Below are 25,404 nucleotides of genomic sequence, written 5' to 3' on the forward strand. Positions count from 1 at the left end.
ATTTTAATTAGCTCAAGGGGAGGGGGTTTTGCACTAACACCCTGTGCTTTGGAGGGGGGGAAAAAGGAAATTCATCACGTTTCTAAATGCAGCACTGTTTTATTTTGGGAAAAACAGCTGGATGCAGTCTCAGCCAGATCTTCGCTTCTTATTACTATGATACTTACAACTGTCACCTCTAGTTCACATTTAAAGGCCTGGACATCAACAGTGAGTAGAAGGGCAGAAGCCACCAAGCAGTGAAAAAAATTTTATCCAAAACTACATTATACAGTTTGAAAGGAAATTACAACATTTCATGTTTCTAGTGCCACTTCTATGCATGGCATAGCCTGGACTTATCATCTACCCCACAAGAATGGTAGTGCTAAGGTTTTGCACTGCTGACGTCTGTCTGCCTCCACAAATATATGAGGATAGATGGATTATCACCTTATAAATCAGCAGAGATATCATAATGTTATCAGACTGTAGGAACAAGGCATAAATACATCAAAATATATAGCCAATTTTTTAAGCAATAGCTGTGAAGCATTGCCCTGGGGACTTGACGTTAACTTAATTGTGAAATAGCTTTCAAATCCTGCAAAAAGTAGAGAGTGACATCAAACAATTTACCAAGCAAAAGAAACTCTATTGAGCCTGAAGTTATGTTAAGGTGAATGTTCATTATGCTTTCTACCCATGAATTTTTGAGTTCCTATTCCAATGGACATGAATGGTAAGAACCCAGACATATTACCTCCATCAGGCTTGTAAATGACCCTTGCTGCTACAAGTTCCTAATGACCAGTTTAGTATTTAACCGTCACAGTGAAATTCCAAGGGCAACAGAAACATTGAAAAATCGGTTGTCAAGTGAGCTTGTAGTATTGCTGCAGATCTGTAATTTATGATGTACACTTTTAATTACTTTTTGGAAAGAAAAACTACCTTAATATAGTTGGAGCAGCTGTAGAAGTGCTGTCAGAAAATGCTCAACATTCCTGATTAATTGAAGAAGCATCTGTGATCCCCTTCACCATCAATCACTGGAGAATATGCTCTGCCACTGTATGGTTCATTAATGGAGGAGCCTGATGTCACTGTGAGAAGCAAGTACACGATATGAATGTTCACAACCTTCACCTTATTTTTTTACGTGATCCCTATTGTCTAACTCCTCCAGTTGTTTTTGCATAACTGAGATGACTTTCTAAACCCGCCAACATGGCTGGCATAGCACCTGCTATGTACTAAGATGTTTACCTGGACTTTCCATGTTTTCTGCAGCAGTGTCATTAATGGAGTCAGGTGAGCATAACAGCACCAGCAGAAAACTGTACATGGTAACTGCAGAAAAAGTAACACACAAGCAGGATGAGATTTTAGGGGCATTTAGGAAATTCCAAGGTGTCTTCTCAGGAGATGTTCAAGACTCCAATCCCAAGGTATGCTCTAGTGGGTAAACAACACATGGAGTGACTTAAGTAAACATCCCTATACCAGGACCTTCATTTCCTTTCAGATGATACCATCAGTAGTTTATTTTAGACACAAAAATCAAAGGGAAAGTTCATCAGGAAGATGAGCAAAGTTTTTACCATCCATGAGGGGTCATTCCTATCTTAGTGCATGGCTCCTAAAAATATTTGATGATAAGCAATTGGCTTTAGCTTTTGCTCTGAAACCTAGAGATGCTGATGACAGACTTTGAGGTATATGTGTTACACATGCCTATATGAAGTCAGCTTGTGCATTTGTGATGTTACCTACTTTTATGAATAGACAAGTACACACAAATATTTGTTGCTGACTTCAATTTGTGAAATTGCTAAAAAATTATGCTTAGAAATGGCAGATAGGATTTAAAAGGTATATAATGAAGGCTTGCCAATGTGTTGTTTGTTTAAGGAGCATTGCAGCTACTGATCATGAGCCAACAGATGCACGGAAATCATTTCCTTGCTTTGACGAGCCCAACAAAAAGGCAACTTACAACATATCTATCATCCATCAAGACACGTACCAAGCACTTTCAAACATGCCAGTACAGGTATGTATTTCCCAACTCTGCTGCCTAAACGGAATGGTTCTGTAAAGACACTGGAAAGGTAGTGTGGATCACAAGGTCCTTGTATGTTCACAGACTCTACCACGCAGACACCGTAGAACTAATGGTTCATAAATATTCCATAAAACAGGACTGGTTGGTTGGTTGGTTAGGACTCCCAGTGGTCCACCAGCACACAAAATGGAAATACAGAGCTGAATCCAAAACAGAAACGTCTCTTCTGTCTTTAGCTAGCTGGCCCTCTATTCAGATATTCTAGGTGAGCATCCCCTACCAACTATAAGTAGCTAATGGCAGGTTTTTCAGTCAAACCAGGTGCACTCTGCAAAAGAATACCCTGGAATACAGCTGCTTCCCAGATGGGAAGTCTAAAATAATCACTGAAACTATATAATGTTGCAAAGCAAGGGTCTGCTGACCACAATCTAATGGCAAAGGATCCTGCTAGCAAGAAAGTCTAGGATTATTATTTTTAATAATACAGGATCTGAAATCCCATCTGTCAGCTCATGGGTGTGGACACTTGTCAGTCCACCATGACTGTAATTTCCTAAATAATCTATTTCTGGACTCCATGGGTCAAATTCCAAGTTTTGTACAAAATTCAATGGCATCAATTATCTACCTCTGGGCCCTCTGGAATAAGACTGAATGGCTTTCAGCTGAGAGAGTTTCTAATAAATAGTTCAACTGAACATGTAGTCCAATGTATAATTTCTAATTAATATGTTCTGAAGTGGGAGATAAAGTGCCAAGTTTAAAAAAAAAATAAAAAGGAAAAAATAAAAAAAGAGCTTCCAGCCTCCAGGCTCTTGATATTTGCATCTTTCCAATCACACCCCCACTCAGAAAACAAAGGTCTTTACTGTGTACTGTTTTATTTAAAGTCCCCCAAACCTTAACCATCCCCTAGCAATGCAGCTGAGAGAACTATTAGCAATCTGATACAGCTGCCTCCCAGATTCTTTGGAAATTTAAAGCTCTGACCTATTGTTATTAAAAAAATTTCTGATACCTGAAAGAGCACCAGGCACATTGATGAACAACACATGAGAGTGTTTGCTGTACCTTTCCTCACAGACCTCAGATAAGTGAGGGTACTGGCAAGAAAGGTGAGGACATGAGACTAGATGCTATCAAGATTTAGTGGGTTTTTTAAATTTACTTTACACCTTTACACGTGGACCTTGACTCTAGTATGGACATACAAAAATAAGCTTTCAAAGGGTTAGCTACCACTTGTTAATTAATTTGCTAAAATCTGAGTACAGGCAGGGAAATGTAGATTATGCTGGGTTCATACTCAAGTTTGACTAACCTGATGATAGCAGGGCACTTTTTCATCTGATGTGCTTACAAGGTTAGTAGCTCTGTTCATAGTAGTGAAAGATCTTTGGGAAATGGATGGAAATGTAATAGTTTCTAAATGCAAGGCACATTGTGTGTTACGCATACCATAGTAGTTTTGGTGGTGTGGAACTTTATAATCAATATGGAAAATCATCTTGGCAAAATCAGAAACTTGTTCATTTGCATTTGCATTTTTCGCTGGAGCGGAATTTTTTTTTTACTTTTTTTTTTCACTGAAGTTCTGACTTTGTTGAAAGAACAAAAGATCAAAATAGAGTCAAAATGAGACATAATGGAAAAGTAGTTTGTGCATATCTCTGTGAAAAGCAGTTTGTGAATATATCTGTGAAATGTTTTTTTTTGCTCATGGAATCATATTACCTGTAATGTTCACTATCTGTGCTTTATTTATATCGTATTTATAACAAACAAATGTCATGAAGTATTGTATCTCTAGTGGAAGGTTAGTGTCTTTTATGTGCTTTTTGTTTTTGTCCTGTTTAAGTTAGTCATCCAGTCAAAAGCACAAAAAAATATCAGACAGGCAACAGAAGATAATGAATAGCAGAAATAAATATTAAAAGGATGAATCACATACAATAGGTTGCAGGTTTGATCATATAGTTCAGTTGAGAGTTAAGGACATTCGGGAAAGTGAGGAATGGTTTTTAACTGATTTACAAAACAAAAACTAGGATCAGCACTAAACCTTATGTACATTTAAATAACCCACCAATTAGCAGTGCTAATTTGTATCTGAATCAGGACAGATTCATTAGACTAGTCTTTATCCTAAGTAGCAACTCTGCAATCACTGGCTCCTATAATGATGCATGTGTTTGAGAGGAGACAATCCCGTCTCTCCTCCGATCTGTCCAAAGTGATGTTACTTTATGCAACTATTTCAAGAACAAAACACACAAGCATACACTAGAAAACTCCTGTTGGCAAAGTTCCTGTGCATGTGAATGATTTCAAATCCTTGATGCAAAATTAGAACCAGGTAAACTTACTTAGTGAAGAAAAACAAAGTTCCATTTCATGTATTGCAGTATTGCAGAAAAAAACATTTTGTCTATTCTCATGCCATCAGCAATGCGATGCCAGAAGAGGTAAACCTAGAGAGGTGATTTATCATTCCTATGTAGTTAGGAAATAGAAATAGTATACGCTCTTCTGCATGTGTTTGCAATTCCAAAAATAAAGTTAATTATTTTTCTATTTCTGCAGCAAACTGTAAAGCTGGATGGTGGCTGGAATCGGACAACTTTTGAGAAGTCAGTTCCCATGAGCACTTACTTGGTATGCTTTGCGGTGCACCAGTTTCAGTGGGTAGAGAGAATGTCCGCTAGTGGAAAACGTGTAAGTCCTGTTGCAGCCCGAACCTGGCTCAGGTGACAGATGTACTGTGATTTGCACTTTTTTAAAAATTAGTCATCTCTTTTTATAATACAGTTAGGAACATATTTTTCCCTTTCCTATAGCCTATTTCATACAGCCTATTTTATCGGATTTGGTGTTCACAGTGGTCCCTCTGACCTTGACTACATACAGTGTTTTGCAGTCCTTCCCTGTCTCCCATCTTGGGGAGATCCCAGTCAGTACCTCCCACATGGGCACACAGGTGAGGAAGGAGCACTATTCTCCAACCTCATCCCTGACCTGAAGCCCAGAATCTGAGGGAATGTACAAGTCCAGGGGTACAAGAGGTTCACAGGCCATAGATACAAATACTTCACATTTTTCTGTGGGTTAAAAGGTATGCATCCATCTGCCTGTTTACAGTCATGGAGATATAGGACTACAATGCTATGTGCCATTACATATTGGCTCTAATATTCTTTATTTTACAAGAGAGGCTAAAGGCAACTGCTCAGTTCAAGTTCTTTACAAACAAGGATAGAAGTGATAGTGCCTGCCTAAACAGCTGGATATTTGGCAGGTGCCCTAATGAAGTGAATATGTTTGAATCTGAATCCATAAAATTAAAACAGCTCCTTTATTTAGATGCAACAGGCAGTTCAATCCAGTTCTCACTTAGATTCAAATCTCCTGAAGGTGCAGCTGAGCAGGCATAAGGAGATCACAAGACATTACGTTGAATCACAAGCTGAAAGCCTAAATACAATTTGCCCCTCAACATAAGCTCCTTATTTAGCCTAAACCTAGTCTGGGATGCTCAACCCACTGTTAATTATGTATTGGTTTACATCTTTTTTGCATCTGAGACAAAAGATGATCCCAGGGCTGTATGCTCCTGCTGCTTCCCCGTCCTTTCCCCTAGGAGTGTAAGATATGGTCTTGCGGCTCAGCTGAGCTGGCAGCGCTTTCCTCCTCTTCTGGAGGCAGTGACACCAATGGACAGGGAACCCAGAGCAAAGCCCCAGCTAGACCACTGTTCCCCTAGCAGGTAAGCTCTTCCTGAGTTTCTCTATCCGAAAAAGCTCGGCAAATCATTCCCTATTTATGGCTGTCCACTGATGTGAAAATCTGCCTTGTATAAATCTCCAAAGTGCTGATCCAGTTCTTAGCAAAGACTTCCTGGCATAGCACGGTGCTGAGGCCTCCCTCCTCTATGCCCTCGCTAGCATCATCCTGTAGTCTTATATTATTTCTTGACAAATAACTAAGGCTAAATTACCCTTAGCCAAGCAAATGGAGCCCGGTTTGAGATAGCAATGCAATATTCTTAGATCCCTGCTGTTTGGCTGAGTAATTTGCAAAACAGGAGAACGTTTTAGGCCATGCAGCCACACAATTTTGTTAACCAGATGCTTTTCAGTACGGCTGCTCCCTTCATTATCAAGGACAGGACTTAGGTTATTTGGCCTTGATAGATATTCTCTGGAGTTTAGTTATTTTAAGAATCAGCATTTGTGCAGCTTTTGTAGAACACAGCGTGGTAGGAAAAAAAAGTGCTGAAGATATATGTAAAACTCTATTTTCTAAATGCAAAAGTTAACATTCTCTGCTTGTCCATGCTACATTCCAGAATATGGCTCTGAGGACAATATTTGTTTTTTTTCCCCAAGCAAAACAGTGAAGTCCACAATGTTCCTGACTGGTTGTAGCTTTTCTAAATAGAAGGGAGTGTTCACTGAAACATGGTAATTAAAGTGTGTGTGTGTGTAGAAGCACGGGTATTTGTGTCAGTACAGAGGTTGCCTGAAGAAATGTCTTCTAATTCAGGCCTTGGTTACCACCTATTTTATTAACACTGTTCACTAAACAATGTCTGAGGACTTGCCTGCACTAGAAAACTTGGTTTTTAAGTGAGGTTAAAATTATAACCATTTCCTTCCTCTTAGCATGGACATAGTTTCACCAATACAAAGCATATGTGTAAGATTGTTTTTAATTAAGGGATCCACATAACTCCATCACTAAAAATTACCTTTTCCCCAGGAAAAGCAGGCTATCCTTAGAGTTTTTATCCAGATATTTAGAAAGTCCTTCTCCTAACCAAACAGTTCCTTTCCAAAAACTGTGAAGCCCAGCTGAGCAATGAGGTATTTCGATTCACCTACTGCTGAAAAGAAAGTTCCATAGTTTGCTGTATAAATTGCTAGCAATAATTCCCTCATCCAACAGAAAGTATCCATGTAATCCATATACCGTTTTCACAAACAACAGCAACATCATACAGCTCACATGACATGGTAAATTATTTTAAAATTGCCATGCCATTCGCTCTGAAAACTGTTGCCCTCCCAAAGACATTAACGGAATCAATGGTGGAAAATGTGCCTACAGCTGGAAATGATGCTCCTGAGCTCATTATCTGTCAGGTACTAAATGTCTGGTTTCGAAAATCACAGAGGAGATTACACAAATGAAACCCAAAATCAGTTCTAGTGCATGGTGAAGGTTTTGGAAGCCATTAGTACAGATCAGCTAGGGGACCGAAGACTGCTAAATTGGGTGAAGAGCTTACTAAAGTGGAAATTGCAGATTGTAATTGCAAACTGACCCTGAGGGAAATCCCCCTGGCTGGAATGGATTCCAAATTGAATTTCATAAGCTTTTTTTTGTTTTGCTTTTTCATTCCAGCTTCATTTCTGACCACTTTCCCATCCTCCCCTGTTGTTGGAGGAAGTATAATTTCATGGTATTGAAATCAATGTGTTGTCAGGCTCCAAGAAGGCTCTTAGAGTAGACTCCTTTGCTCAGTTTGGACCCTAAACTCCTGGCTGTAAGACAGCACTGAGGAGTAAACAAGCCACACCAACACAGCCAGAAGAATGTGGCCCATTCATAAGAGACACAGAGCCTGCAAACTGAAATGGAACCGTTTTCCTACAGCCAGAAACTTCACTTCATATAAAGGTCTCTTACTTTCCATACTGGAGATTTCAGGGGACAGTGAAGAGAACAGTCTACAGCTCCTGCCAGTGGACACTCCAGTGCTATGGCTCTGCCCTGGGGCAGAGATCTGTGCGACCTTTGAGACAAAGAGATTGAGGAAAATATCCCCAAAAAGACTCCATAAATGCTGAAGGCAAACTTTGTCTTCACAATGTGAAGATAACATCCCAAAAGGTTTTGCCAAGCTGTAAGCCTCCTCATCATGGTTATGGGTGCTTCTAGTCCTCCAGGGCTTGAGGTTTCCTATTGCTTGACAATAACAGCCAAAGCAGTCCCAGGCATCAAACCTCAGGGATGGAAAGGTCAGCACTCAACACACCATTTTTTGCGTTCAGGAAAAAAAACATGCTCAGATATGTAAGAGGAGCACAGAAATGGTTACTCATCACACACAGGTCTACCAAACGTGCCAGTTTTCTTGGACCTGTCTGGTGGGAAGAGAGCGAGCTGATCTTTGTCTGGGATTTCTAGAGGCACAGTAGCCCAGCAGGCATCATAACTGTGACTGGGTTTTCACTGGGCAACCAGCCACTCAACATGCATGGGCCAGCGTGTCTGGGAAGAGTTACAGATCTGGTAAAGACACTGTCTGTCTTCAAAGGCTCTGAGATCTTCAACCATACCAGGACAAGAGGAAATTATGATGACAGTAGGTGGGAAAGATAGGAAGAAATTGAAGAAAATAAGGTGTTATGTGCTTCAAACACATTTCAGGACAAATGTGCTCCTGAAGATCGGTCTGGTGGGATCAGTCCAGACCAATGAACTGTTCACAACAAGTGGATTCCCTTCGGTTGTGTTTACTCAGGCTTCCTTCTTGAGAAAACTAGGCCTTGGGGAACGATCGGCTGATATGGACCCAGGTCCTGCTCCAAACTTGGCCACTGTGAGCTTCTGGACATAGGTCTTGCTACTTTTACAATTTAGGCATACTGTGGAATGCATGCACAGATTATGCTAACTTGGTCTCTCTTACGTACACCATTTGAAAAACTTTGTTGAATAAATGTATTAGGGAACAGAATTCAGTGTTCAGGCCTGTCTCTTAGAGAAAACCTGCAGTGTTATAGGTATGTATGTTAAATTACTTTTCAATGCTTGTCACCTTCTAATTTCTTTTAACTGAAGACTGCTCTAATTGTCTCTCTCTGTTTTACAGCTGAGAGTTTATGCACAGCCACTGCAAATACACACGGCAGAATATGCAGCAAATGTAACAAAAATTGTATTTGACTTCTTTGAAGAGTACTTTAATTTGAGCTACTCTCTTCCAAAACTAGGTGATTATTAAAACTTAGATCTTTCATTTTGTTAATTTACTGTCATGGTTATGTTTCTCCTACAGGTCTCCTGGGCTTTGCTGGAAAATAGCATGAAAGCATTTGGTTGCTAACTGTTGATATTATGTCAGGATGTTTTAAAACTGTACCCATGTAGTTCAAGATGTTCTTAAATGTCATGATGGGAGCATTGCTCTCAGTAACAATTTAGTTACCAGTTCTCACAGTTCATTTTGCTGAACTGAAGCACTGGTCCTGGCATGGTTATTTTAAAGTGTCTTGTGGAAAGCATTGGTGTCATCAGCAAAGGAACATCATGAGCTAAAACAGAGCCAGAAGAAGTTTGAGAAAAATATGTACCACTTCCATGGGAACTTCTGGACAAAAGTCAGCAGTGAGATAAGTGAGGATGTAAACTGCCAGAGAGTATGTCATACTATTTATTAACCTTAGTGCAAAGTGGGTGTGTATCCACTTCTTAGAAAGATGAATGTGGTCCAGCATATAATTTGTCGTTTCTACTGCTAGGCTAAATAAAGACCCAGAGCTAAACAAGAGTGGGCACACTATCAAATTTTGCCCATGGTTACAAAACAAGCAAAGAAAAAGTAGTGCAGCTGGGCATCCTTTAGCTTGCGCTATCTGGACTCTGGATCTGATTTGTGCAATTTGAACTAATAAAATTGGGAATGTAATCAGAGTTTTGGAAATGCCCCTTCCTAAGACTTCCAAAGAGGTAATTCAGTTAGGATCATGAACTTAAGAGGATGGAAAAATATTAACTACAAACAAGTTAAGGCAATGTAATGAGGGCGGGGGGGGGAAGCACAAAACCTTGAAGACAATTAACAATGCTATGGAAACCTTTTATTGGCTATTCATAAATGTACCTATCAGGCTAACCTCTATTACTTTAACAATAGATTTTTACCTCTTCCTTTCAAACCATCATCTGAGTTTACTGTAAATATCTGTTTGTATTTCAACAACAATTGAATTAGGGAAATCAGTACAATATGTAGTTCTTTCACACAGTGGTCCACAGTAATAATTGGGACTACATCTCACCTATGTTTTATATTCACATTTTTATTTCCGTAAAAGCCCAATGATTTTGGCATGTCAGAGTATGGACAGGGGCCTGTCTGCGCTACAGGGTGGACTGGTAACCCCAGGTCAGCAGTATCAGAGGGTAGATACTCTTGCAGATTTTACACTGTTTCTCAGAACATCTATTTATTGGATCACAAATCTTGACTTACTATGTTGTTCCCTCAGTATCAGAAGTCATCTAGATCAAACCTGATGAATCAAATATGTTTCTGCATAATGGTTTATTTCAGATTGATTTATGGCTCCTGGCACTGCCATTCTCCTTGTGATCCTCATTTTGACTCTCAGTGAAGCCCTTGCCAGACTATCAGCGTTGATTCTGTAATGAAGTTGTTTAAATTAAAATAAGTAATTCCTATCTTCTGTTAGGGTGGAGTGACGGTTGTTTGTTTTATTCAGTTTTAAATCCATCTGTACTTTTTCACTAACCCACATAGAAAGGCTGTGGTCATTATTTGCAGAAGAAAATGCCAGTCCAGTTGAGTGTGCAATTCTTATTTAAACCTGTATTGATTGCTGACCATAAATGAGCGACCTCCTCAAATTGCCAGGAGTAGAAGCAGATGTTGTTCACTGCATGGCAGATTTACTTCAGTTAACATGTCAATAAATATTTTTAATACAACAGTGTGACAAACAATGACATGCCTCATTATGCCACAGATAGTTTCAGGTTTACTGCCTACAGCACATCCCTAGACAATACTATTAATTTCTGGAGCCAAAATTAAGTATTGTATGATATGCATGCTCCCAGGAGGTGGCATAGCATCACCTCACAGGACAGATCCTCAGTTAGTGCGACTCATCCTAGCTCTGTTAATCTCAGCAGAGCCAGGGCACTTGCTATCAGCTGCTGTAGGCCAGTTCCTTGCTTCTTAAACACAAGCTATAGACTGCAGTCCACAGCGGTAAGCCAGAACTACAAACAGTAAGCAGAACAGGCTGTGTGTACACAGAAAGAAGACAAGCTAAGTGCCTTAAAGGACACAGTGGTAATCATGTTTTCTTTCTTTCAATGTAGATAAAATAGCTATTCCAGATTTCGGGACAGGTGCTATGGAGAACTGGGGACTGATCACATACAGAGAAACAAACCTGCTGTACGACCCCAACGAGTCAGCCACTTCCAACAAACAGAGAGTAGCTGGTGTGGTAGCACATGAGCTCGTTCATCAGGTACCTTCTAGGACACGATTCGTTTTTACAGTGCTTCAAATGTGTAGTCGCAACATTTTAATCTTGAAAATACTGTCATTAACTTTGGCTTGGGATCTTCTACGTGGGCTCACAATTTGATTGCAAAATACCGTGTTAAAACAGTTCCCTGTTAGAGCTTTAAAGTACCATAACTACTGCCTTTGAATTTTTCTTAGAAAGTTAGATGCTTGGGTCCAGACTGTGAGCCAGCTTATGAAAATCTGTCTGAAATGTCTTAAAGGAACTAATTTGCATGTGCAGATGTCTCTTTTGGGCAAGCAAATAGGGACAACTATACACTGTGGAGGCTGTCTGAAAACATATCCTTACAAGCACAAATCATCGAATCAAGAAGAAGAAACTAAAAATATTTTCAGTGGCACATGAATCATTAGCAACCTCCCCAGTAACATGTAATTTTATAATAAAAGTGATGTTTTAACACAAAGTGAGGCCTGAATTCCTATTTAAACCCCAGAATTATGATAATTTTCATCTGGCAACAGGCAGAAAAGTGAACAAATGAATGTTCTATATGGAGATGTGAGATACTGAAATGTACATTTACCATTTAGCTAACACTATATATTTCAATGTTTATAATTTTAGTGGTTTGGAAATATTGTGACCATGGACTGGTGGGATGACTTGTGGTTAAACGAAGGATTTGCCAGTTATTTTGAGTTCCTGGGAGTAGATGCTGCAGAACCAGATTGGCAAATGGTAATTATTTCTGTTTTGTGGGGGATTGGCAGGGCTGGGGGGAGCATTTTGGAAAAGAGTAAAAGTTAGACAAGGATGATGAAGACTTAAACTATATTTATAGAAAACTAACATAGTGCAGTGCAACAAAAAGAAAAAGTTGGTTTCAGCTGTTCCACCTACCTATGTTATGGTCTGAAACTAGTCAAGGTAAACTTTGTAAAGCTTTAGTCTGCAGGCAAGAGCATTCTTTTTTAACAAGTGAGTCAAGTGTTTAGTTATTATTATGGTAAGTAATACCTAGGTGGATTCTGGACAGAGCCATAGCAATTTTGCAAGGTTGTTTAAAGGTCTAACCCTCGAAGATGGACATTCTCCTTTATTGATTTAGTTGGGCTGTAGTGTCTCTTCACACACTTGTCTTAGGATTATTATCTGACCTAGTGAGGATTGGAAACCTGGGCCTGTCTCCACAGCTTGGGGTATTCATGAAGGAAAATATCAGATCCCCCATTCATCTGCCGCCAGCATTTCAAGTGCCGTTTCAAATGCTCCAACTTAGACAACCTCCACACTGCACAACGCAAAAATAGGTAGTGATAACGGATGGCCCTCAGCACTAACTGTGCAGTACAACCAACTCCAGTCACTTTAAGGGGATGGCAGACGAAGAGGGTAGCCTTAAATATGCATTATACTCTGAGGAAAGATAACAGGGTGTGAATAAAGGGAGGTTTCTTGCTCTCTCCTTCCTCCCCTCCCAAACAGATGTGATGGCGCATAGCATACATATTTCCCCCAGCTGTCCAGGTGTAATGACATTCTGGCTACTAGAAAACATAAAACATATGCTAGTGGAAAGAAGTAGGGTAGATTTTGCATAGGTTGAGCCCGCTGTCAAAATCTACCAGCCTTTGAGCCTAGTGACTTTAGAATCAGGCAGTGTCTGCTCAGTGCTTCCCCTGCGTCCCTCCCTGCTCCTCATAAATATCTCTTCTCATCCATGTTATGTGAGGCTGAGAGCAAAATCATTCCTAGGTCACTTCTTTTACACTTTGAAGTAGAGAATCTGTTGTACTAGCTACACAATAAAAATTTTAATTAGTGAGTCTAAAATTTAAAAGACCTTTTTGTATCTAGACACCATGCTCATTCAAGACCTAGAGCCATTTCAGTGTTATCATCCTAGTGAGTACTAGAAGAGGAAAACTAAATAGAAATGTAGTCTTTTTTGGTCAATATTGATGAGGAAGTAAAAGGATTTTGACTGCAGGCCACATAACCTTTAAAAAAATTATTATCACTCTTAAAAAATTATAAACCTTGGGATGGGGTAACGCTGCCTCCTTCCTCCCTCCTTCTCTTCCTCTCCAGCTCCATTTTTGCAAAAGGAACCCATAATGCTTTGCAGATATTGTCACACTGCTGAAATTGGTAATACAGACTCCATGTTTGCCTACTGTGGGGGGTTTGTGTTATGATACACACAGGAAAACAGGATTTGCGATAGGTAATTTCTCTCAGTTGAGGAAAAAATGTATTCTTCCCCTTGCAGATGTAAAGTAAGAGTTTGCAAGTCCTTCTTTAGAGAAGGTGAAATTTCATTCCATTTCCAACTGCCTCGCTCTAGAGAAGCTGCAGTTCAAGCTACTTATTTTGGGACGTTAGGCATATAGTCCTGCCTTTGTTTCTGTTCTAACATCTTCTTTTTCTCAGCTTGAACAGGTTCTAATTGATGATGTACTTCCTGTAATGAAGGATGACTCTTTGCTGTCTTCCCACCCAATTGTGGCCAACGTGTCATCTCCAGCTGAAATCACCTCTGTGTTTGACGGGATATCCTACAGTAAGGTAGGATATCCTCCTCTTGTGACTTTGGATGCAAAGAAAGTAGAGGCTTGGGAGAGGAGATGAAAGTCAGGAGAGCTTGTAATCATAACTCCTAATCCACTTGGGCTGTGTCTGTGTGGATCTTTTTTATGGGACTTTTTTATGGGACTGTCAGTCATCATTCAGTCAAAAGCAACTGTGGGAGGAGCGGTACAGCCAGAGCCTCGGTCAGCCACTCTGCACCATGCAAACCTGCCCACAGCACGCAGAGGTGCAGGGAAATCACAGTGTCAGCAGCTTCTGCCACTAGAGTTGTCTGTTTTAAAATTATCCTAAACAAGATACTAAGCACATCCCTCTCCCGTCACCTCATGTTCTGATGCAGCCCAATTATGTCAAGCCTCATAATCTAATGCAAGGGCAGATGATGCAAGGGCAGATGTCCATGTGTCCTCTCTCTCCCTTCCCCATCACACCTTCAGGGCAGTATAACTTTGAATTTGAGGAAGCAAGGCAGGGAACCAAGCAGTGAAAACAGAAAAGTAACTTTTTCTCTCAAGTTGCTCACAGTACCCCAGCCACGCAGGAAGCCTTAGTAAAGATGGGCTACACCAGCCTCTATTGACCAATGCCCTAAACTGTGAGATAAGTTTAGGGCCAATGCCCCAAACTGGGACAAACTAGCTTCACATTTGACTGAGAGTTGTGGAGCTCAGGACTGATGTGGAGCACAATACTCTGTAGCCCAGAAGGTGGTAGAGGACACCCCATTAGGCATTTTTTTTAATAAAAAATTTTAATTTTTTTAAGCTTTTTAGCTGTTTGCTCATTGAGTTTTTCAATGGTGGTGGGGACCCGTGCCTATAAAGGCTCCCTCAGGAGCCAACTAGAACTGACTGGAAGAACACACTGGGTCTCTCTGAACAACCAGATGCTGGGATGCTGGTGCCGTCCAACTGCTGTTGTGACCGGGATGCACAGAGCCTTCCCTGAGCCCACTGCCTCTGGTAGTACTAGCTGTGTGGGGCGGCAGCTCAGCCGAGCTCAGCACTTGTGGAAATGTCCTTTGAGGTCCAGAGCATTAGAGAGGCCAGTAGTCATGCTGAGGGTCATCAATTTGACGTGGTCAGCAGGATCCAGGCTAGGAGGCTGAAGCTGGCTCATCTCCCTCTATATCAGATATAGCCAAAGCCATTTTGTCCTTAGACAACCCTCAGACACAGAACAAAACAGGTCTCCCCAAGATTCCCTGGTATCTAACCAGGGAGTCCCTTGACTCAAGCATCCTGACAACACTGTTGCTTCTAGTTATTTTTTGCAGTGCTTTAAAAGATAAGCCTGAATAAGCACAGGAGGAAACGTCCCTGTCCCTCTTCCCTCTCACTTCCACATATGCCACCAAGGTGAGGAAGGAGCTGGGACTCTGCTCACTCTCTCCTCAATCAGCCATCTCCCACATTGCTTCTGGCCCTGATACACCATGTTTATGTTGACAGCTTCTTGTATGACTCTTGCCATAACAAGTTTCCACTGAACACACAAAATCCACCATTTTTAATTTTAATTTCATAATCCTTCTTGTTGCTTTCCCTCCAAGCTCCCATTATCAGCTAAACATAAAGTATGTATTGCACTGACTTTAGCTTTAGCGATGCTAGAGTCTGTAGCTGTAGATATTACTTTTATTAGCTAGACTTTATCCATCCATTTCCATCAGTTTTCTGTTTTCAATTGTTAAATCCTCTATCCAACAATACAACTAGTATTTATTGCATCATAAATGCCTCACAGTCAAATCATAAACCATGTGAAAACCTGCATTGTGTAACACTGTTCTTAAATCAAACTAACAAAAGTCAAGAAACATACAGAGCTAAATCAAATACTCTGAACCAAAATATATTTTAGTGGTGAGCTAAGCAAGAGACATACTTTTGTATGTTCTGAAAAAACAATGGAGAAAAAAATCCTAGCTTTTACTCATCTAGCCTAGATAATTGCTACATGAACTCATTTTTTTTTTAAGTGAAAACACTTGAGGACTCGTGCATTGTTTGGGAACAGTCTGCTTGGGATATAATTTGGCCTGGGATATAATTTGGCTTGAATGAGAAAGTCTTCACGTAGATTTAGCTCAAATTACTGTTGGTATTTATACATAAATGCATGACAAAATTAACTTGTTTCTTTTTGGCTTTATTTTGGCTTGTCTTTTGCATTTTTCTTATAAAAACAATCTCCTCATGATAATATTCATCACTAAACAAATAAAGCATAATTTGGAATGCTCTCTGTTAGTTTTACCAGAGCAATTAAAGGGCTTATACAATCCTAAAACTCTAATGAACTGCCTAAGGGTCTGTGGAGTCATTGCAGTGTATTCTGTAAGGGAACCTCTAACTGCTGTATGATTGCTAGGGCATTATGTGCCTACGGAAATTGTACTAGTGTAGAACTGGTGACTACACAATTAATGTATAGAATTTTTTTAATCTGCTCTTAAAAAGTAATTGCATCTCACCTCTTTTCCAGTTTAATCTTCCCTCTTACTTTGAAAGATTCTATTAAAGTAACAATAAGATTTTCTGTCTTTGGAGTTCAAACATTGGTTACCTCTTCAGAAGAAGGATACTTAGGTTCTGCTAGAATTTGCTCTTGGACCCCCACATTTTTGGAACCTCCCAGCTAAAGAAGTTTAGGATTAAATGTTCCACGTATCTGCCACATACAATCTTGTCATATAATTGGCAATTACTACAACTCTCTAGGAGAAGTTGTGTGGGTGTTGATAAAAGACTCCCCCCCACATCCCCATCAGACAAGGTCAGCTATTCACATCAAGGTCACTTTCCTTAACCTCCCCAAATAGTTGAAAGAAAGGAAAGTTATTAAAACACTGGAGTTTCTATAACCAGTCATTTTGTTAGGATGAATTTTTCTCAAACTCACTCCATCATGGACTACAGAGGAATGACAAGAGTAGGGGGAAGAGACTGAAAAGCAGAAGTAGAACATGCAAGGGGCTAACTATACATTGCAATTTAAAGCAAAAGAAATCTCTGTTGTTCCCAAATGCATGCATAGGTGTGTATTTCTACTCTGACTTTTAATATAAATGGGAGGGGATGGTCTGCAAGAGGTGGTATCAGATAAGAAGTGGCTGATAGACAAAGATGAGGAACTGAGGTACCCTAGTGCATACACAATCACCATTAATCATAAGAAACCTTATGGTTACCACTAATGGATATCTGCTCTAAATTTTACTGAATAATTTTTTAACAAATTTCATGGCAAACACATTAAATTACTATATCAGAAAAAAGTTATTTACTGACCACCTTGACTCTGCAATGATAGTCTGGAAAGCAGTTTGAGGCATATATGTTCAAACAGTCCCTCTGCCGTGACTCGTGCAGTCAAGTTGTTATTCTCAGACAGGTAAACAGGAGAGACAGGATTTACTGAGAACTCAGATAACATACTTGTTTTCATGGGACAACAGGATTTTTAAACCATTCATAGCATTAGGCTCTCAGCTTCACTTTGATTTAGTTCAGAAAATGAAAACATGTTAATCCTAAAATCTTATTTTGTGTTTTAGATTGGGTTTGCACTGCTTTTGTTTTTCATCATTTTGTGCCAGCTCTGTTCTTTGTTCCACATGACTCTTCTACTTCTCTCCTCTGTCTTCCCTTTGTTTCTTTTGTCTTTCAAGGTCCTAATTGTTTTATTTTCTGTGACACCCAAGTAACTTCTCTGATCCCAACTCTACCCTGCTTCAGAGGCCAAAGCTCTTACACCAGTCCTCAGCAAAGCTCATTCTGAACCTTGAGATAGCATCCCCCATGTGTAAAGCCTCAGACCTGCAGCCTTTTTGGAGTTCTCTACCTGTTGGGCGTTCAGACAAAGTCCTCTGTCAGGCTGTGCTGCTGGACAGGGCTAATTCCCCAGCTGCCCTCACCCCTGTCCTGTCCAAAGCAAAACAGGGAGCCTCACTCACACAAACTAGTAGAGCGCAGGACAGTAACCCTTCCACTGGCACAGCTGAACTTGGAAACAGGTGTCTGATCACAGCTAAAGACCAATTCTCGCATCCAGAGTTAAGCTCCGGCAGGCAGGCATGCTGTGCCATGAAGGAATTAAAAAAACACACTTCCTTAGTCAGATGGACGGTTTCTATTTTTGCCTTATAAAATATTCGTTCCCATGTTGCTTTTTAGGTCAACGGAAATCCAGTGTTAGAGTAGCATGGACTGACCTTCTCCCCTCTCCCTTTGTCCTCAGGGTGCATCGATACTCAGAATGCTTCAAGACTGGATTACACCAGATCTCTTCCAGAAAGGCTGTCAGGTAAGGGTGGCACCAAAACATGGCAGAAATGCATCCCATCCTCATGTGACAGTAGCAAATCCATTATTCAAACAGTGAATATCGGAGATCCTGGTATTAGTAGCAAAAGTATTTAATTCATTTCAGTACTGAGTGGACCATGTCAAGGGGAAGAAGTTTCACGCTCCCACAGAAGCAAGCCTGCCAGTAAGGACCTAAATTCATGACAGCTTTTAGCAGAGAAACCTCCTCCACCCTGCTGTTATCCTGTTGTCAGCCAGGATCCCATGTTAAGTTCTATGCAGCTTCATATGGCCACAGTCCTCCAACCCACCCAAGCCTGCTATGCAGGGACACTCTTACACCTTACAAGCTCATCCGTGCCCTGAGATTTTACACTGGGGCACCCAGCCCTAGAGAGCCAAGGTAACAGGGAGTAGAAGAGAGACATTGCATAGTTCATAGTCCTTTTTTGTGGAGGAAAAAACATGATGCTACAAAATTAGGAAAAGAAAAAATGGGAGAAAGGAGCTTTCCCAGAAAGGGGAAGGTTATCTGTCCTTTCCTCTGAACCGACATGTATCTTCTCTGAAGAGCTACAGTGCAGATTTACCACATTTGTTCTTACCTCCCTTCCTCCTGGAGAGCCCATTTATGGGCTGCTATAAGACAGTTGTATTTTCCTTTACTTTTCCTTTCATATATTCGATCAGGACAGTTCCACAGGATGAGAAAATACAGCCACGTTGGCCACAAGAGACTAATATTCCCCTCAGAGCCTTCAAGAACATTAAAGTGGGTAGCTGTGGCTAGCAGCGAAACAAACAGCACCATCTACTGACTAAACATCACGGGGACCCAGATAACAGGGTAGGAAAGCACTCCTTAAGCAGCCAGGTAAGAGACAGGAATAGTGTTTAGGCGGTGCAAACACTTAGCCGAATACCTTTATTCCTTGTAATAGTAATTTTGATCACAACTTACAGGTGATCAGACTTCTCTACTTCTACTCTGAGTTCACAGATAGCGAAATCTCCTGAAATAGATTCCTCCTTCTAAACAACCTCTTAGGTTAGGCAGAAATTTGCAACAGGTTATGCTGGTGTCTATTCAAACAAAATACAAAGAAGTCTTCAAGTACAAATTTATTTCATACTAACAAGTCACCCTGGAAAGTGCTGACTTTTATCATCACAGGATACATTGGAAAGCAAATGAACTTCATCAGCTGAATATTGATCCATTTAACCTCCTACTCACAATACTACCACCCATGGGTAGATACTCTGTACAGTTGGTCCTCTTTCAATATGTGTGTTGTTTTCATAGACAAAGAAGAAAGACCTGGTAGTATTTTCACAGTCTTCTACCTCTCTCTAGGCATATTTGAAGAAACACCATTTCCAGAATGCCAAGACACAACAATTTTGGGAAGCTCTAGAAGCGGTATGTTTTGCAGCAACCCAAACCCTTTCTGATAAATGTTTCATATCTTGCCCACTGGTTTCAGTTTCCCAAACTTTTTGTATTCTGTAGCTCTTCTGTCAATGAGAGATCACAAGTTAGGCAGCCTCCCAGTATATTCCAACACATGTTATTTCTAGCAAATATATATTATTTCTTAATTTTTTGGCACAAGACTGTGGAAGTGGAATAAGAAACAAGAAAGGAGGCCTTGCTAAGAAACAGTCTGCTACTGAAATATTCCCCCTGCAACTCAAACTCATTTCATAGGTGAAAACAGCCCTCATCCACTACACACATGCACCTCATATGCTCCCTTATCTCTAACCAGGTTCAGCTGTTTGAAAATGCTCAATAGTATCCATTCCCAAGTAATTTTGGTGCTCATCTCTCTCTCTAGCTTCTGAGTCCCAGTTGGGTCATTCTGTGACATGATTTTCTGATCTTTCCTTTTCCCTGAGGCTGGGCTTTTTCTTTCCATCTATCTCATTAACCCCAAAAGCCCACCTGCATACTAACAGATTCTTCCCCTGATGATATTTCCTTTCCTTCCACTGCTGTGGACACTCACACAGCCCAAGTTGCACTTTCTGTCTCCTTTCAAATTCCCATCTTCTCCTTGGTCCCAGACTTCTTCCTGCTCAGCAGGACTTCTTCCTCCTCTCTCTCTGGTGCTCTGCATCTTCACATCACCTACCTTGTTGTAGTTCAACCCAGCAGGCAGCTAAACAGCACACAGCTGTTTGCTCATTCCCCCGCAGTGGGTTGGGGGAGAGAATCAGAAAAGAAAGGTAAAACTCATGGGTTGACATAAAGACAATTTAATAGGACAAAAAAGGAAGGGAAAATAACAATAATGATAAAAGAATATACAAAACAAATGATGCACAATGCAATTGCTCACCACCTGCTGACTGATGCCCAACCAGTCCTTGAGCATCGGGCACAGCCACCCAACCAACTGCCCCCAGTTTTACTGCTCAGCACGTTGTCATACGGTATGGAATACCCCTTTGGCCAGTTGGGGTCAGCTGTCCTGGCTGTGTCCCCTCCCAGGGTCTTGTGCACCCCCAGCATCCTCGCCAGCAGGGCAGTATGAGAAGCTGAAAAGTCCTTGACTATAGTGTAAGCACTGCTCAGCAACAACTAAAACATCGGTGTGTTATCAACAGTATTCTCATCCTAAATCCAAAACACAGCACTATACCAGCTACCAGGAAGAAAATTAACTCTATCCCAACTGAAACCAGGACACTCTTCTGAAGAAAGAAACAGTGACCCTAGCTCCCTTCCCTCACAGGTGGCAGCCTGGGGAGGCAGTGGCAGCTCGCTCCAGTTTCTGGGATAGAAGTTCAACGGTCCACAGAATGGATCAAATTTTACATTAGTGCAGCTGCTGGTTGTTAATACTCCTTCACACTCAAAACAAGGCATGCTTCAAGGAGACTTATGGCTTTGAGAAATTTCTTTATGTCCTTTCTGTCCTGTTTGGTTATTTCCTGAAAAAAAAATTGAGCTATCTTAAAGCATGCAAAGGCCCTCAAAGGTTCTTCAGTATTTCTCATCCATATTACTGTTACTGGCCAGTCTCCTGCCCACATATTTCTCTTGTCCTCTGTCCATGTTCGGGTTTCCAGCTCATTCCCTCTTTTAATGACAGGCACCATAAAAGGATTTAAATGGAGTATTTTTTGTAGTGAACCTGCTCTTTCCTCTGCCCCTTTCTGCTCTTCTTCCTCTCAGTATCAGACTTTTTTTTTCCCCCCTCATTGAATTGAATTTGCTTTTTCACTGCAACCTTCTCCCATTGTTCATAGGCAAGTAATAAACCTGTGAAGGAAGTCATGGACACATGGACTAGACAGATGGGCTACCCTGTTTTGGAGATGGGAAGTAATTCAATATTCACACAGAAACGTTTTCTCTTGGATCCCAATGCAAATGCTTCTCATCCTCCTTCTGATCTTGGGTAAGTTCCTGTGGTAAATGTCTATCCAAAAGAGGTGGAAATACTGTACAGATACTCTCTCCCACTGACATACATGTAGTCAATGATATACTCATTCTTGCTAAACTTACTCTCAGCATTTGTTTTTAAAAAGAAACCAGCAGAATGTTAGATAAAAATATTTCAAATTTAGGACAGCATCAGCCCAGAGTTTCTTTCTCAAACACAGCAAAGAAAAATTGGACAGGATCTCCCAGAAAATCTTATGATTCTGAACAGCTCAGATGATTGCAAGTCATCTGTTGCACCACTAAAAATTATAGTCTGCCAAACTAAGGAAAACTGACACAAAATTGTCTCTGTCCAGAAATCAGATACCATGATCCAAGTATTTTATGCCATGATAGTTTATTCTTTTTCCTGTATAGTGTAGGATCTATAATACATCACAGGGACTTCTCTACATGTTTTAAAAACATGAATTACTGTGAAATAGCTAGTCATAATGTAAATGTTATTAATCCTCATCAAGAGCTATTTTTTCCTGTTTATCTTCGGATGGTATTGCTTCATTTTAGCCATCTAAAAGATAGTTATCTAGTCAAAGTTAGCCATCTTGGGCTCTTATGTGGCCAGACAGCCAGCTGCAGACATTCATCTACCCTATTCAAGACAGGTGGGATACTTCATAGGAGCATATTTGTTAACTGGCAGATGACTAACCTGAGGAGAGATGAACCCTACCTGTGGGTTGATGGACCTGCACAGAAAAATGGCTCAGCTGCACCATGGCATTAACTAGCTGAATAACTGTTCAGAGCTAGCATTGTGTATAATTCTTAGCCAGACTCAATTTTGAGGCAATACAACTTTGCTAATATTTCAGTGAAAGAGATTCAAATTAACCCATATTAGGACGGTTTCGTTCCTTGAACTAGCCCGACACAACTAAACCAGTAAAACTTGCCTGTATGAACCAGAACTAATCTATTGGCTTTCTATTAGCTTCTAGTACTTATTTTGATAGTAAGAGCAAGAATATGGAGAAAATTAAGAAACAGTTATGGCCACTTTATTTCATTCTGATTAAAAAGAAAAAACCTGAGCAATGAGAAGGCCCATGGTATTGGCAGTTTTGGATAGGTATCAAACGAGTTGGGATGAGATAGTTACCCATGTATTTGCAACATTCTATTTCTCCCAACATAAGCAGAAAAGTTTACAAGGCTTTTGAAGCAAAGCTGGCTGCAGATTACAACACTGTGCCATCTGAAGGCTGGTGTTACAGACTATTCAGGGAAAAATACTTCTTTAAGTGTTAAAAAGTTTGACTTATTGCACTATGCTCTGAGGTAGCAGACTCAGGAATCCTACTTTTGCTTGACTTCAAGACTTACAGTACATTGCCATTTGTCGTTTCTTGAGTAGAAATGCCAGCACTGTTCCTACCTTAACCTGTCAAAAAGCTGAGCTTTGCACCACCCCTGCTATTCCCAAAGTGAGAGGGGCACTTGTTTCTGAATGTGTAGTTTTAATAAATAACTTAACTTAAAAATAAAATGCAGTAATATATATTATAAAGCTGATACTATCTGTCCTGGGACATACTTACTCCCTTGCCTAAAAGTCAATGCACTGAAAATCAATACCTCCTCCTGCCACGCTCACAGATGTGGATGAGGAAGCTCCTAAATAGATCCTACCCCTTACGGGACTGGCCTATTTCATGTCTGCGTGCAGGGTTTTGATTTAAGCAGTGAAAAGTCCAGGCCTCGTGTATGCTTTATTCTTTGAACCCTGCAGGGATAGTCTCCTGAGTTGCCCACTTGCTTCAAGCTTGTTTGGCTTGAAAGAGTCCTCTCCTGCATGCTGGCACTCAAAAGAAAAAGTAGTTCAAAAACTTGTGCTCTTAAAATAGTGCTGCTGGGCAAATATGCAGCTACAGCATAGCATGTCAGGAACACGTCCTCAATATGCACAGTTAACAGGACACAGCTATTATATCTTATGCTCAGGAGAAGTATTTATGTATGTAATCTCAGGAACATATAAAGAAAAAGAAATAAAATCCCCTTCATTTAAATGCATTTACAAAATCAGGGGTTAAAAAAAAAAAAGTTTTTTATGGGCTTTCTCTTGGGGAAACACAATACTGGGACTTCTGGCCAAACAAGAACCTCTCTAAATTCCATGGCAGTAAGCGCCGTAAGAGAACTAGTAAAATTTAGAAGTGTATAAATCTGTTAAGATATTTTTGTTTAGAAGATAAGATACAAAACAATAGCTGATCTTTCTTCCTGGAGGCAGCACAAGATATCATAGCCATCATTTTGGTATTTCCTGGAAGCTAATGACATTCACTTAATCCAGGGTTATAAAGATGACACAGGTTTTCCTGTACTGCTTATCACCAGGGGGTTTAAGATGAAAGAAAAATCTCCCTGGGATGGACTGTAATATGCTAACACGGAACAGCAGTTGACTGCTCAAAAGGGCTTAATAATTTTAGCAGCCCTATGCAGGTGGCTGTGCAGGTATGCTCACAGCATGCTCTGCTGTCCTGCTTCCCTGACTCCCTGGTCACGGTCTTGGTCAGGCTGCGCCATGGCTCCCTTCCAGCCCAAATGTCTCAGCTTCATCCTGGGCATGCCCCAGACTGAGGAGCCTGCACCTACCTACTGAAGGTATTCAAGGAATTGAAGAGCAAGAGGTAAGGTCACATTTGGTTCCCAAATATATATATGGAGGAATTAGGGCTGTCTTGGAGAAGGAAAATAGACTGGAAAAGGCAAGAGGTCCTACTGACTGTATCACAGTGGTTGCTTAAGGTCTTTCAGTTTTCCCATCTGTAAAAAAGGTTTCATAATACTTAGCCACTTATTTCACGTCAGCAATGCAAAGATTAACTGGTGTCTGCACAAAGTCCTAGACTTTGCTCTAATCAACATTAACACTGACATCAACCATCCACATATAATCAACTTTAAATTAATTGCTTTGCACCCTGCTAGATTATTATGACATGCAGAGATACTGCTTAGTGGGGCTGCATGTTCCAGAGCTGTGGGAATAAGCTACACAGTACAGCACAATTGAAATTAATTCACGTGATCTCTCTCCGATTATGGGTAATTATTACCCTCTCCAGCACATGTAGTCACCAAGAGGTGAAGACTGCATTCAGAAGGACATGGCCCTAGCAGTTCCATTGATTTTCAAAAAGCAAAAAAAAAAAAGAACCAGACAAATTTTGAAAAAAAAAAAAAAAGAACGAGCTTTCAGATTTAACTTTAGGCACATAATTAACACAGTACCCTATTAACTTGACTTGACATCAACATTGGACACTGGACAAAATCTTATTCCACTCCCTTGCTCAGTCCACCAGATGCATTTTCAGAACTATTGATAAACACAAAGTATTAAGACAAGCTACTGCTATTCCCCATCTCTAGAGCATGAATACACTCAGACACTTCCTATCTTTTATTTTGCGTTTCAGGGAATATAACTGCCCCAATCATACCACACCAATATCTGACATTTTGTTGCCTGAATCGAGTATCATAGCCCAGAAACATCTTTACAACAAAAACAACAGCTATTGGTAAAATGCTATGTTTTGTTACAAGGGATATTTGGTAAATGTATACGTACATAAGCACATAGCTGACTTTGTAAAAAAAGATGTAAGCATTAAACCAAACAAAAACATACATTGGAATTTTATTTTTAGCACTTGATTTCAAATGTCATTTGATTCTCTT

The 25,404-nt window shown here is 40.3% G+C and overlaps 1 protein-coding gene across 1 annotated transcript in view; it reads left to right on the forward strand.

The window, feature by feature from the left end:
- The window catches only part of ENPEP (glutamyl aminopeptidase (aminopeptidase A)), a 38,057-nt gene that overhangs the window by 3,937 nt on the left and 8,716 nt on the right, over positions 1 to 25,404 (forward strand). The window contains exons 2-10 of the mRNA XM_010293080.1: positions 1,894 to 2,035; positions 4,634 to 4,765; positions 8,928 to 9,048; positions 11,186 to 11,340; positions 11,971 to 12,084; positions 13,780 to 13,914; positions 18,181 to 18,246; positions 19,606 to 19,671; positions 21,507 to 21,657. Coding sequence (XP_010291382.1) covers positions 1,894 to 2,035; positions 4,634 to 4,765; positions 8,928 to 9,048; positions 11,186 to 11,340; positions 11,971 to 12,084; positions 13,780 to 13,914; positions 18,181 to 18,246; positions 19,606 to 19,671; positions 21,507 to 21,657 — 1,082 coding nt within the window. The remainder of the gene's footprint in view (positions 1 to 1,893; positions 2,036 to 4,633; positions 4,766 to 8,927; positions 9,049 to 11,185; positions 11,341 to 11,970; positions 12,085 to 13,779; positions 13,915 to 18,180; positions 18,247 to 19,605; positions 19,672 to 21,506; positions 21,658 to 25,404) is intronic.

This window comes from Phaethon lepturus, unplaced genomic scaffold (genome assembly GCF_000687285.1).
Source record: "Phaethon lepturus isolate BGI_N335 unplaced genomic scaffold, ASM68728v1 scaffold16938, whole genome shotgun sequence".
Classification (NCBI taxonomy): Eukaryota; Metazoa; Chordata; class Aves; order Phaethontiformes; family Phaethontidae; genus Phaethon; species Phaethon lepturus.